This window comes from Dysidea avara, chromosome 9 (genome assembly GCF_963678975.1).
Source record: "Dysidea avara chromosome 9, odDysAvar1.4, whole genome shotgun sequence".
NCBI lineage: Eukaryota > Metazoa > Porifera > Demospongiae > Dictyoceratida > Dysideidae > Dysidea > Dysidea avara.
Window position 1 is genome coordinate 4,797,883 of NC_089280.1, and position 15,558 is coordinate 4,813,440.

At 37.7% G+C, this 15,558-nt stretch overlaps 1 protein-coding gene across 1 annotated transcript; it reads left to right on the top strand.

Moving 5' to 3' along the window:
* Positions 1–30: 30 nt before the first annotated feature.
* Positions 31–15,522, top strand: LOC136267794 (FIGNL1-interacting regulator of recombination and mitosis-like). The gene is made up of 30 exons (XM_066062968.1): positions 31–148; positions 363–408; positions 457–545; positions 600–701; positions 1,693–1,848; positions 2,127–2,207; positions 2,558–2,618; positions 2,664–2,896; positions 4,138–4,212; positions 4,265–4,329; positions 4,485–4,569; positions 4,974–5,040; positions 5,679–5,753; positions 7,239–7,273; positions 7,320–7,374; positions 7,864–7,930; positions 8,526–8,607; positions 8,851–8,933; positions 8,985–9,036; positions 9,249–9,341; positions 9,556–9,654; positions 9,709–9,789; positions 10,565–10,699; positions 10,937–11,017; positions 11,064–11,180; positions 12,043–12,225; positions 14,659–14,700; positions 14,760–14,816; positions 14,866–14,925; positions 15,323–15,522. The coding sequence occupies exons 1-30, from the start codon at positions 65–67 to the stop codon at positions 15,473–15,475; spliced, it is 2,694 nt and encodes an 897-aa protein (XP_065919040.1). The 5' UTR covers positions 31–64; the 3' UTR covers positions 15,476–15,522.
* Positions 15,523–15,558: the final 36 nt, after the last annotated feature.

Below are 15,558 nucleotides of genomic sequence, written 5' to 3' on the forward strand. Positions count from 1 at the left end.
CTTCGCAAAAGTTGAACTTACTGCGCTAATGCAATGCTTCTCACGTGAGTAATGCGCGCTAGAAATGGAAATGTCGTTTTCAGCGAAGCAGTTTCTAGTCGGTGACGACCTTGACAACAGCTACAGTGCAGCAACGAAACAGTTAAACGTATCCTTAAAACTATAAAGAAGGGAAAGACGACTTCAGTGTCTTGTATATAGCGAGTCTGACTTCCCCTCAACATTTTAAATTTCCCTTCTGGTGACGCAGCGTCACACAAGGGGCCATGTACGTGTATTAAAAGTGGTATTTACAACAAAACAAGGTGTTTAGCAACACAGTAAGTGTATGCTACGCTACTGAACTCCTTAGCCCCAATTAGAACTTCATCAGCAATAATAGAGAATTGGATGCAGATAAGAAACTTGGTAAGTTTGCAAGTTATTCATATTGCTGCCATGACTTTCATAACACAGATACACTGCTTGGTCTACTGAAGGAAGTATTTCATGAATTTACAACTGACAAAACAGTCATATCAACCTTGTTTGTTGCTTTTGCAAGGGTGTGTGTCACGTCACATTACATGTACACTGTACTAGTACACCTCTATTGTTAGGTTTCCACAGTAGTACAAGACGTAGCCAATAGATGTCGTCACCTACTTTCCTCCAAATCTCAATCTGATGATTTGGCCACCAATCTAACTAACCTGCTGCAGGTAACTACAAGCACGTTACAATACACACACAAGTATGCACACTACAAACTTGCACAAATTCTGATGTAACCTGATGGCACCACATGAGTGACTGTTTATTATGCCCGATATTTAATATCTAGCAGTTAGAGGCTGAGTGGTAGATGTAATGTCTTGCCTTCCTAACAATCAACACTTTCTGTGGCTGAAATGATGTAGTGTCTTATGTATATAATCATATTGTACTTTACGTGGGAGGATCAAAGCGATGCTGCATAGTGTATTGTTCATACAGTACTTATTAGTAGCATAACTGTACTATATGAGTCATACAGAACTGTTATGCAGCTAATTGTGCATTTAATTGGACAAATACAGTACAGTTTTGCGGAGAATTTATTTACAGAATGTTACAAATACAATACACTGTAAATCACAAAACCAGCCAAACTAATCCTACCAGTTCGTTCTACGGCTAGAAATAAATTGTATAAACACTTACTGATCGTCTGATCACAAAGCTATTTAAACATGACTCCACTATAGACAGCATGATTGATCATGGGCATGACAGCCGAACTAATCCTATTAGTTTGTTCTACGACTAAAAATAGATTATATAAACACTCATATATCCTGATCACCGAAAATCGCAGCGGTTCGCAATTGAGTACTAGAGAAAATCGCTCCAAGCCAGACAACCAGGAAGTACAATATAATATCACTTAAAGCACCGCCTATGCTTGTGTGTACGAAAAATACAGCACTTGGGGTGTGTCTCGAGGCAAATAAATTCGCCTCGTGCTGTATTAGCCTCTCAACACGCCCCCTCGTACTGTATTTTCCTTACACACACGCGGTGGTGCTTTAACTATAACATACAGTACAGCTTTAATTTGGGACCAACTGTATGTGGTTAATTTTATGCCTCAAGATTTATTACTCTAATAGAACAGTCAGTGTACATGGCAGTGCTACAAACACCTCATTGTTGTTGTGGTGTTTGTTTTAGCTCCAACAAGTGGGTGTGACTACTCTGGGTGATCTAATTGGCTGTCTGCTCTTGCCAGACAATGCAGAATATTTGTCTACTGTAACATCATCAGTAATTCACACCACAACTTGTGAAGCTCTGAGTGCTGTACACTTGATCTTCAGTCTGTGTCATGTGAGCAATCTCGTGTGTGTCTATACATATGTAGTATCTAGTGAACCTGTACTGTATTTGTGTTTGTTGTTTTTATATTTGTATTGTACCCTAATGTACTGTGTATGTTTGTGTGTGTGTATGTGTGTGTAAGCATGTGTATGGCGTGGTGTGTAGTGTGTGTGTGCATTGCGTGCATGTGTGTGTATGTGTTAGGTACGTGTGCAGGTGAGACTCCTATATGCATTGTATGTAAAACTACTTATCCTTACTGCTATGCGCTGTTTCATAATATTCAGGAGATTGAAAAGTCACAATTGCTCAGCTCTCCACCTACCACATTGGGTAACCTGTTGAAGGCAACCTTCAACTTTGTTAAGGTCAGCATTACGTATTATGGATTGCATTATAAATGCGTGTATATACATTAGATTTCTAGATTAATCCATAAATGGTGTGTGCTAATCTATTTTAAATCTCAGTTTTTAGCAGTTATAAATTTCTAACCATAGAATGGTATGGACAATGTGGACAGTTGACACTTTAGGGTCGCAACATCCCAATGGTTCATTACATGATACACATCCATTCACAAGATCAAATTAAATTGTTGGATAGTGGTATAATGATAAGCTGCTTTATAGCTAAACAATTTTACCTTATGGTTAATCTGTTGAGTTTTGCCATAAAATGACGGAGACAGTTGGTATGTTTGTCAACTTATTCTCAGGTGGTATCAGGTCTGTTAGATGTGATGGACCTAACAAATGACGATGGTTGTGTTAGTAAAGGTGAATATCCATCCATACGTCTGTGTGTTAGTCCACCCTTTACAGTTATACATCATATGCATTTGGTTGGCAAGGTAACACTAAGTTGTGAGGCGGCCATCACTGTGGCAACGTGGCGAGTGATGATGAAGTTGTTGTGTCGCAGCAAGCCACACCTCCCCGATGATTGGAGCATTCAGCCAATCATGTTTGACCTTTGTGAAGCTGTGAAGGCTAAACTAGCAATGTGTTTGAGAATTGGTGTCCAACTACAAACTTCTAACAATGAAGCTAACCAGGTGTGTGTAGTGTGGGTTAACATGTATAGTGTACTGTAATGTGAATGTAATGTGTTCGTGCACATGTGGTCATTGTGTGGACAAAGAAGGCCATTTCAACAATTAAATGACAACGGTAAACTTTATTTCTACTGCGCACCCACAACTCACATACTGTATGCTGTATGAACACGAAACAGTATTTTCTTACTCCCAATGAACAGGAGAATGTGGGTTTTATTGATTTGAGCTTTGCTTCAGTACATAACAATTAAAGCAATTGAAACATGCGTAAAATTTTTCTGTAGCAATCATACCGTCTATTGAGACGATTAAATAACATATACATAGTAACTGAACAGTGTACTAGCCTGTGAACAATGATTACCCCAATTCAGTCACTAAATCAAGTGAAAATATAAGGGAAATAGCTAATGTTGTAGTCCTGGCACCATGCATAGCAACACACTTGTTTGTGCCACTGTACTTGAGTAAGCTGAAGTTATGTCGGGTCCTCATTACACTTCACTTACATACGTAATTGTGTAATACTTGGTTGAATAGCACAAAAAAGTGGCAAGCAAAGACCTGTCACCACCATATGCATTTCAAATTACCATTTTACATGCATGTAAACAGGCAATTAATAATTACTGAAAAATCCATGTAGTATCATGCAATCCTTTATCACAAGCTGATCGATACACCATTCAATACATTGTGTGTATACTCCTTTTGTGAGACTGAGCTGTATGATAGTACATACATCTAGTATAGGAAATCTTAGGTATGTCATGTATAAACGTGTGCACATGTAGTATTATAGCATTGTCACACTAGTGATATTAGTACTGAAAATTAATAACAAATTCAGACAGACAGAAATAGGTTATTTTTGAAACAGAAAATTCCCACAAGAAGCAAAATCTGAATTTTGAAGGATTTTAATTTCGAAGAGTGCATATTTTAAGTCCAGGTGGATTTTAAATTGACGGAAATTTGTGTCACAAATTATGAAGATGCGTGAATGTTTGCCAAAAACTGACTTACTGATGGAATAATTCCCATCCCTGTACACTGGAGAGAAGACTGAGGGAGTCTCGAGTGGAATAAATTCACTGGCTCGATCATTAGTATAGCTATATCTACCATAGATTCTAGATCAATTCCCATTCTGGATCACCTGTTTTCTGGTTATTGGCACAGTAGTAGAGTGTGCCCTAAGTTTATGTTGTTAATATACATACTGCTCCCCTCCACAGGATGCTATGGTACAGTTTGGTAGACATGTCAAGATGTGTCGGTTTGTGTTGACTGTGATCATGAAACTATCTCAGGTGAGGGAGCCAGTAGTGTGTGTTCTATTAGAGTGTTTTTTGTGTTTTGTAGGAGTTTGGATCATTATTACATCAATGTGTGGCTGACTTATACTCTGTACTGTTGAATATGTTGAGGTAACGGTACAGTGTAGTAGGGTGTGTGTGTGTGTGTTTGTAGTGTATGTGATCTTTAACACAATATTATATTATTTACAAATGGTTGTATGGTCTACTGGTCTAGTACAGTTCATGCGTAGGTCTACTTAGCACATTCACACTTTGTATTATAGTTCAATTCCTCCTTCACTAAATGGTGCACCCCTGGACAATGCTGGACCAATACTACAGGAGATCAACAGTTCCATCACTTCAGTGGTCAGTATACACATGTACTGTTACACAAGACACTGGGAGTTAATGTAGCAATACTGTTGAACTAACAAAGTTCAATTGGCTACTTAGAGCTGGGAAGGTAGTCCTGCGCAAAAGCTATAGGTCCATCAAAGAAATTGACAAATTTAGATCTAACAAGGCCGTATGCTTGTGACACCCCATATCTTGCACATACATAGGCCCAGCAAATGTGCATAGTGTCAGTGTTGTGTAATAAATAAGGTTAATGAGGTTAAGATCAGAGTACACCTTAGATCCATAAATTTGGGACCTACTTGGCATAGTCATTACAATATGGTGGGAATTACGTGATACATACTTTGTTGGATATAGTTATATTATTTCTTGTGTATATAGAGCATTAACCAGTTGGTATGCCCTTACAGGTCCAGCCACTACTCACTATATTATGTGCTTGTAGACAGTTTGTCTGTTTGGTGGTCAGTGGGGAAGGTACAGATGTTTGTACGAGACATTTTAATGTATATGCACTCCATAGAAATGTGTGTACTGTGAATGTACAACATGTATTCTTTTTATTTTTTGAGTGTTCATGAATAACACCATCCAAATTGTCGAGAGCAGAAATTTTTGTGAATCACTCTTTTTCCTTATTTTTGAAGGTGAAGTTTTTCTTGCATCGTCTATTTGGGGTCATATTAAATGGTAACTTTACATGTTTACAAAGAAATTTGTGGTAATGCAATTGGTTTGACTATGTACTCAGTCAACAAGAAGCTTCAGTGCTAGTTATGAATGTTATGGCAATGTATTAAAAGATGGTTTGGCAGTTGGCCACGTGATCACGATATTGGTGGTTTGTTCAGGTGCTATAGTTTCTGGCGCTACAGCTCTTTATCTGATCTGTTTCAAGGCTTATGCTGATGAACGTATATAGCCTTACTGCCTTGTTATAAATGACAATTTAAGATGACAATGTCACTCTTACAATCTGCTAGGACTTGGTACACGTTTAAACAATACCAGTGATAATGTTGTTTTTTACAAAAATATATCAATTTAGTAAAAAATTTCAACCACAAAACTACTCTATTCACAGTATGTGTGTGTTTCATATGTATGTATGCTAGGATTGTCTGATCAACATTGGTATGGATGGTGTGTGTGTCTACTGAGGATAGCAGAACTGTTCCCTACTTTGACAGGTGTGTAAGTGTGTTTGTTTGCGTTGCAGTGTGTGTATGTGTCTGTCTGTCTGTGTGTGTGTGTGTGATGTGTCTTTGTACTTTTTAATACATACTACATGATTATGTGTATGTCTCTCTGACCTACATACACAGTGTTGGGAGTAGCACGTTATGTAATATTAAACCCCAGTGCGTGGGAGTATCAAAGCACCTCGCTGGGTTATAACTACCATACAGCTAGACAGAGCGGCGCTGCTACTGTACGATATATTAGTTATCACCCAGTGATAACTAACTTATCACCCTGTTGCGGAGCCACTCAGTCTCTCGTGACATCATAACAACCGCGAATGGCATTGTTTACCGATGGAACAAAGAGCCAAATAAGGAAATATTGATACAAAACACACCAATACAGCACTTAAAAACTACCTAAATCTTACAAGAAAACTGTTAATCCTTTACACAATAACATTACAAGTTACCAATACGATAGTTTAACAAATGTCAAGAATAGTACGTGACGATTTTCGCTCCAGCAATCACTCCCAACGGTCACTATGGTGAAGAACTAACTTCCTCTAGCTTCATCGTTCTATCTTGAACTATGGTAGCCACTTGTTGGTCTTTATTTTTCTCTTGCACACCATGCGACACCACTATACCAATTTCTGACGAAGGCGAATCGTACCTGGAACCGCTGCTTCATAACACCGCCCTTCACTACAGTTTTGTAGGCAGTATGTAAGGTCTCTCTTGTGGCTACGAAGTAGAATCTCCACACAATTCGGACGAAATCTTGAGCACAGTGACAGGAACTCAAACCGGAACTTAATTTACTATCCGTAAACTTCTGCGCACTCCCGCGCACTGGGATATAAAACAGTTATATCCCGTATACTCGGATGATATCATAGTTATTACACTCGTCCTCGGCTCCGCCTCGGACTCGTGTAATAACAATGATATCACCCTTGTACCGGGATATAACTATAACTTATTACTTTTGTGGTAACTAAGTAATATAATGAAATACGCTATAAAAAAGGTAATGTTACTTTACTTACAAATGTAATGTGTTACTTAAGTAATATAGTTACTGTAACGAGTCTAATATTACGTAATATTATTACTACAAGTAACAAAGTTACTAATCTCTTTAGTAATCCACTAAGTAATGCCTAGCCACAACGAAGTAATGAAACCTACTGAATGAAGCTTATTCACCAGCTTCTTACTTATAACCAAGATTTGCACATTGCCCAACAACGAAATCATGTCACGTGATAAGGTGGTAGTTTCACACGTGACAGCTTTAGGCTGTGGACACAAAGTAATATAATACGTAATATTATTATAGTTACTTTATTTTTTGGGTAATATGTAATTGTAACTAAATAGTTCTGTAGCAAGTAATATGTAACTAGTTACTTTTAAAGTAACTGTCCCAACACTGTACATATGTATGGAATACCATTGTTTTTGTTTTTTGTTTTTTTTTAGAAGATTTAAAAGAGCTGTGTATGTCAAATAGACAAGTAAGTTACACAAATACTAGTGTTAAGACAGTGTTATAATGACTAGGATGATCCCTCCTCTTGCCTCTTATTGGATGCCATATTTGATGTTGTACCAAAATGTAAGTGCATACATGCAGATATAATTATAATGCACTGCCGGCACTGTAATTACATGTCCTGTTCTGCCACAGTGGCAAATTAAGTACCCGTACCACCATTTGAAATTGTCCAAGTATTCAAATGGTCCTTTTTTTCATTTTTTTTTCAAATGATCCTTTTTAAGCCATGAACCACTCAGGGCATGTTCATGCTTGTAGAAGATAATATGTATGGATAATGTCTCATTATCATAGATGTACCGTATAGCCTAAATATTTCAAGGGGCAAATATTTCAAGGTTGAGTAATGTTGCTAAAAATAAATTTTTCGCGGATTTGCAAAAACTCCGAAAATGTATTAGACTATATGGAGGTCTAAATATTTCAAGGATAAAATTTTCGTTGATAACCCCCAAAACCACAAAATCAGCGAAAATTTTCCTCCTCGAAATATTTAGGCTATACGTATGGTATACACTGGGGGTTATTGCATTTATGTTACCCTCACAGGTTATGTTGAACTGTCCTATCCAGTCTGGCTGGTACCCATGACTAGTAATGGACAACAACCAAACAGGTCAGCTAACTAGTAGTGTTGACAAAAATTTCGTTGTGCTTGTGTCATATATGGTATCACAAAATATTTCTAATCCTATTAAGTTATGCAATTTACTTTGTTAAGAGTAAACTCTGTGTGGATGTGTAGTGTGTGCATGCAAAATAGTTTATAGTTGTAGATATTGGTATGTGTTTGTGACAAACTTACATGTACTGTATGTTCATCATAATGCCATAATATGTAATTATATATAGTCATGTACATAGCATTCAGAGCACATTCCATGGTGTACAGTTACAATGGATATCACCATCTGCTCATAAGATTCCCTAGTATGGCACTGTGTGCTGTATTTCCTGTAATTAATCCCCATACAATTTTGATTTAAGGAGTTCACTGCATCTCTTGAAAGGGGCTGTATTTACCATATTAGCGTAACTTGTAACTTGGGTTCTGTTAAATATAGGGTTTCTTTGCTGAATGTGTTTACGTAGTGATTGATGTGTGTGTAGTGTGTGTGAGAGAGTGTGTGTGTGTGTGTGTGCAGTCTACATTTCTATAAGCTGCACATATACTGTATACACATGTGTGGTATGTGTCACTGTTACCACAGGACAGTGTCACTGTACGATCACATCATTACTAGACTAACAGGACTGGTGCTCACCCAACCACCTGTAACATTCCATCAGATAGTAAGTGTAGACCCTGTAGATATTTCATCACAACACATGACATGCTAGTACAGTATGTACATGTGTTGAGGTAGAATGAGATAGGTGGCCAAATGTCTAAACAATGTTATAACCAATGTGGTTCAACTGCACATACGTATTACTTCTATTACTTCTCTTCTGTAAGTATAGTACATACATACATATAGTGCCCTGTAGGTATATCATTTCTTGTATACTTTGTTATGTACCTGTTTCCTCCAGGAGTTGATACTACTAAACTATTTGTTTAGTGATGACTTGTATTGCTCATTAGTGGCTGCAGATGTGTGGGCATTAGTTGCACAGTGAGTATCCACGTGTTACATCACACAGTGATCATGTGATGTGTCTTGTAGGAAGGAGCCAGTGGAGCTATGCCTTCATCATGTTAGTGTGTTGACTGGACTAGTAAGAGGATCTGTGTGTCTGTCTAGTGTTGTAGAGATATTTGTAGATGTACGTATATGTTCACTGAATAGGACCTATAGCTACTTATAAATACTGTACAGACTACACAACTGTGCACAAACAAACTCCTCACACTACTATAATAGTATATGTGTCCTTAGTTTAAGTCATCGCTCCAGAACATAGTAAGAGCATACATCATCCCATAATAGTTGATGGACCTGCCCTTGTGTTGTTCATTTGTGATCTCCAACCTGTCATCATTGATCAGTAACATGTTGAGCTATCTGCCACTGGAACTACAGGTCAGCAATGTGTACAGTATGTAATGTGCTTGTATATTTGTGAACCAGTAGTAAATGTAGTGGATTATGTACATTGTATGTATTGTCCATATGAGTGCAGTCAGGCAACTTTTCAGTCTGTGACTGTTGAATGATCTTCTGTGTTAGGTGCATAGTCTTTTGATAGGAGAAAGTTTTGTCTGTAATTTATTGATACTTGATCATTTACCTGTAGGAACAATTTGTACATCATCATTCTCCTGGTGAGGTTGATAATCTCAAGTTGTGGTCAAGAATTGGTGTGATCTGTATCACAACTGACCTTCGTACACAAGTAACCATACCATCATCATGTAGTACATATATTAACTGTGTGTGATTTACATAGGTTCACTCTGTGCTGATCACAGTGTGTTCAGATGTTATCAATAAGAATATCAGAGAAAGTGAGGTGAACGTGATGACTATGGTGAGTGTATTGTAGCGTAGCGTATTGCATTTGCGTTTAGTGGAGTACTGTGCAGTACATGTGAGTTATGTGTGAAGTGTATCAGTGGGTGGATGTATAGTGTACATTATTGTATTCATCTCTAAGTACTGTATATCAATTAAATTTGGCAGTGAACTAAATTTGGCGAATTGGCAATTCGTCAATAAACCACCAAATTTAAACTTCGTCAATATTATTTTCATACCTTGTGTTCAAGCTTTTGATAGCAGTTGTTGAACCAGGCTTGACAAACCAAGTGTGACTTTGCGGATACTACCTTATTGGTAAATTAGTGTGGTTCCACGCATGTAAATGGGTGTGGCTTAAGGACTAGACTAGAACTCGTACACTCGATTAGTGGGCGTGGCTCCACATAAGCTTGCAGATAGCAACAGACATGAATTCGTGTGCAGCCATTGATAAATGGATGAGACTCTACATATGCCTACAGACACCATAATGATTCTGATCAGCTGCAGCAGGACCCAGATATTCTTTAAAACGGGTCAGATCTGAACCCGGTTGGACCGGTTCAATGATGAAATCGACTAAATGCATGCAGTGACTGAATCCACAACATTTTAGCACAAAAATGATTATACATTACAGCATGCACACACTTCATCCTTACACATACACCACCAATTTTTCAGTGATAGCATTTCGCCAAATCAAATTTTCACCAACTGCAATTTTATAGCAAATCACCAATATTTGTTGTTATACGGTATATTGCAATTCTCCTTACCTGTAGCACTGGGCAGTGTGTTGTCTCACTAGACTGGTCACTATTTCATCATCAGGACAAAACTCTTCTCTATCAAATGTCATCCTAAACTTATGGACATTTACTGCTAACATAGACCCAGCTGCAGCCAGCCAAAGTCATGTATGTTACCTATTTGGGTATCATCATACATAAATTGAATCAATTATGCATCCTGCTATGTATACATTTACATGAGTGTAGACATATATGTGTGTGCTTAGTGTGTGTCAGGGTACATTTTTTGCATATGCAAGTAGTTCTCATAGTATGTCCATGCTGGGATTCAGCTCTATATACATGTTTGTCATAGTGTGTACACTTGTACATTATCTGTATCAATTTATCTCATTTCTGCAGCTGCTCCAACTGTTTGTATGCGATGTCATTCACCTCATATCAACATCACTGTCAATTCTGTCAGTATATGACATAGTCCAGGTCAGTACAGGGGTACACATGATGGTAGCATCACTATGTTATACAGGTAATGGACCAAGTGAGCACCCTAGTATCTAGTACTGGCCAGTGTCATGCTGTCCTGATCAGTGCCACTAGGATACTGGCTCAGTGTGGAACTGTTGTTGTACCTGATACCATGAAGGTAACAGTATTTATAGTACAATGGAACCTCTCTGTTACAGACATTTTGGGACCCAGAATTTTTGGCTACTTTGCTGCGATGTAGAGATTTTCTCTTTCAGAGACAAAATGTATTAACCAGACCTGTTGAAACCAAAAATTTTGTCCTTATTATGGAGGTTTTTTTCTATTGTGTCCTTAATTCGGGGAGTTTGTTAAGAGAGGTTCTACTGTATAAGTAATTGTGTGGATAGAATGCAAGTAGTGAATTCCACTTGATGTTAACGTAAACAATTTGTACTGCACATATGCATACATTTGTTCATGAAGCCTAGGGGATTATTGTTACACAATGGCTGCTGAGTTAGAGGCAGCATGCACCCTCGCCATATTATCCAGTATTGATTATCATAAACAACTCTATTTGGACTATAAGAGGATATTCAGTATAATTTTTCATGTACGATGAAAGTGATATATTCTATGGTAGTCAAGCGATGTCGTATGGTAGACTAATTGTTGTAACATATTTCATTAGTAAGCTGTGCACCACGCATCACTTAGTTCTGGAAGGGAGTACCAATCATACACAGTTTGTCAGTCTTATTAGGTGCTGTACTTGGTTTGAATTGTGTACCACATATATACATACATACGTAGTAATTCTGCTAAAATTATTTTAAGTACTAGATCAATATTGTTGATACATGTGTAGTACAAATAATGTTTGGGACCTACTTGACATAGTAACTATAATGAGGTGGTCTTATTAATGAGGTCATGAAATACACCTTAGCTATGTTCAGGACTTCCTTGACATGGTGGTCGCTATAGTGTTTATTAATAAGGTGGTCAATAGACTATTTACTGCTGATATTCCACAGAACAAGTTCATCCAATCAGTGGTCAGTATGTGCCATCAGCTATTGAGCCACACCCACTGGATGGTGCACCATTATGCTGCTGAGGCATTCCGGTCATTTGCTGAGGTGACCTGTTATGTTGATGTGGTGGAGCAGTGTATACCAAGTGATCTTAGTATTATCATAGTGGACTTCCTAAATAAGGTAATGTGTCATTGCATTTTTGTGTGTGTGTATGTCCATGTGTGCGCGCGTGTGTGTGTGTTGTAGTGTACGTCTGTGTGTGTGTGTGTGTGTGTGTGTGTGTGTGTGTGTGTGTGTGTGTGTGTGTGTGTGTGTGTGTGTGTGTGTGTGTGTGTGTGTGTGTGTGCATAGTGTGTGTGTGTGCATAGTGTGTGTGTGTGCATAGTGTGTGTGTGTGCATAGTGTGTGTGTGTGCATAGTGTGTGTGTGCATAGTGTGTGTGTGTGCATAGTGTGTGTGTGTGCATAGTGTGTTGGTTTGCGGATATTTCTGTGCATGCACAAGTGGCTTGGTGCTAAATACACTTCCTCTCCTGCCTCATGTACTAATATTATTCATCTCTAAAGTACAGTACAGTGATCTGATTGAAGCAAGGAATGTGTGCTGGTATCTGATGTCCAGTGTGATTAGCTGTTGTACTTATTAATACTATGACACTACCATACATGGCTGATACCCATGATGTGTACAATTGTATGTTATATCTACAGAAGAACACATAGTGATGATAGCTATATGTCATTATTGTACAAGCCACACTAATGATTGAACTATGTGTCCCTGGTGACAGCATTGCCTGTAGACTGAAACCTCTATAATGCTACATCTACTCATTGGTGCCAAAAGTCATGTCAGATTATTGAGGTGGTATTTTGCAGAAAAGGTATTATTGGTGCAGCAAAGGTGTCTAGGTATATACAGATATTCTGAGATTTATACTGTAGATAGAGAAGCCTATGCAATCCATCATCTTTACCTAATATTAGAGTCTTGGGTAAGTTGAAACACAAAAAGTGTACGAAATCAGCCAAAAAAAATTTTTTTGATGAAGAATACTTTGGAAAACAGACTACAAGCATTGTTGCAAATCAGAGTAAGTCAGAGCTACAAGTTCTGCTTATATCACAGCAGCTGCATCTCCCTAAACCAATGTGGTTGTGTAGTTTACTCAACACACCATACATTAACTTGCTAATCAGTGTATATTTACATACAACAGTATCCACAAGAGCCATAGAAGTGAGGGGTACTTAATATGTGAAAATGAACACTTCCTCTTAGCACACATATATATAGATGCTGCAGTTTAATATCCCATCAGTATAAGGACAGTGTTGGTGATATTGGTTACCCTCATTATGGGATTATTATCCATTGTGTGTATGATATTAGTAGGCTGTACTACATGGTTTTGCCATAGGGAATCTGGAGGCATATTGTTTCTGAAGTTAACATGGTAGTGTATGGATGCAATTGTCTCTTTATCCATCCATCTTTGTGTCACACGAATTAAATTTCTAAATGAGACAGATGTGCTTAATAAGCTTGTGTGAACTGCATGTGTTTATGATGTTTACATGTGTCATGTTGGTGGTGTTCTATGTGTTGTTAGAATTGTAACGCATACTCGCTAGGGTGGTTACACACACACTACTACACATACCAACACACATTCTGTCACAGCATCTGTTATTTCATTCTTCACCATTAAGCTGTGTCAAATTCCCTAATTTGCTGAAGGACACTGCCATTACTTAAGTTATAAAATCACATCCTTTTTGCCAATATGCAATGTAATAGTGCAAATATTATGTTGCAAACGATGAAAGTATGTCTTAAACTTCTTGTATAATCCTCCCAAATCTGTTTTTACTTGTCTAACTGATACCATATTACCTCATAATATACAGTAAGAAGTATCACGTCACAATTTGGTAACTGGGGATGCAACAATAAATGTATTGTGTTTTATATCAACAGTGTGTTCATCACAAATGGATTGTTTCCTGCTTATCCTTTATTAACTTAGTTAGCTAGTTACACCTACAGTGTGTTCATCACAAATGGATTGTTTCCTGCTTATCCTTTATTAACTTAGTTAGCTAGTTACACCTAACACATGGGTGTGACTGCAGACCTAAATCAGAGGGGATGTCCTGCTCACATAGAAACTGGGCACCAAGTGTCATCTATTTTCCATTTTAAGATTCACTGATCAATTTAATTACTGGCTCGCTATACACAGAGTATGCATGATGTTGCTATGGTGTCTAGAGTGTGTGGTAGTTTTTATTGTGACATCAAAATTCCTCCACAAAGTAGTACAAGGTAGTGTAATTACATGGTAACTAGCAACATATTTCATAGTGTGGGGTTTGATCACCCTGTACAGCCAACATATCCACTTGTTAAGATAAATTTGTGGTAGACCTTCATAGAAACTTAATCCAAATAAGTTTAGCAGGGGTTGAAAAATGTCTGTGCTCAACGATGCATTAAGAGTGAAGTTGTCTTCCATACTAATACCAGCCATTTGATCCAGCATAGCTGAAGTTGTCACACACAAGTAACACTATTGTCACATAATGGATTATGAATTGTTGTATTGTTCAGGTACCCTTCAAGGCTTCAACTGATGCTAGTCTACTGACTAAAGTATCCTAGCAATGTACTGTACTATTGAATTATCCTATCGTCCTTAACCCAACAACAAGAATGCCTTGTGCTCAAGATTACGAGCAAGATGGTCTAGTGTTACTGAACTAAGACAGGTGATTTATTAACACTCCGTCGGCATGTATTGACCATTAACATACTTAGGTAGTGGCAGCTAAAATGGAAGAGGAAAAGTGTTTGCAAGAAAAGAAACATTCCCTAGAGGTAAAGTTCACATCTATTATAATGGTGTACTGTTTTCAGTTGTACTGAGAATATCACTGTTTTCTCATGGGTGGATTAAAATGTATTTTTCACTAATACTATTTTAGATACCATTGTTGATACTATTGAGAATCGTGATTGCCAATTACAAGATGAATACCCTCAGTAAAATATTTTACGTGTGCCATTAGTTTCCTCTATACACCACCAGTTTATAGGAAACATGCATGCTTAATTTACTCTATAGAGTTGAGTGTATTCAAACAATCAAAAAGTAGTTAAGGCAATAAATACATCTCATCTGTGCCCACACAATGGAGTGCCAAACATTGAGTTAGTCTGAATGTATACTTTTTTTATTACTTTCGTGATACTTTCAATGTCTTATTGTCTGCAGTGCTACAATAGAGGATTGATGATGTTAAGACAAGGATTGCAGGAACTACAGAACCAGCAGTTATCACTACCAACTGACGTTGTTGATCAACTCACACTATTCAACCAGGACTTATATGCTTACTTAACAGTACACAGTACTGAACCCACATAGCACACAGTATACTGTGTATGTATGTCAAGTATGATATGTACCAGTCATGAATCTTAGCTTGTTATAAGATATCATTTCATGTC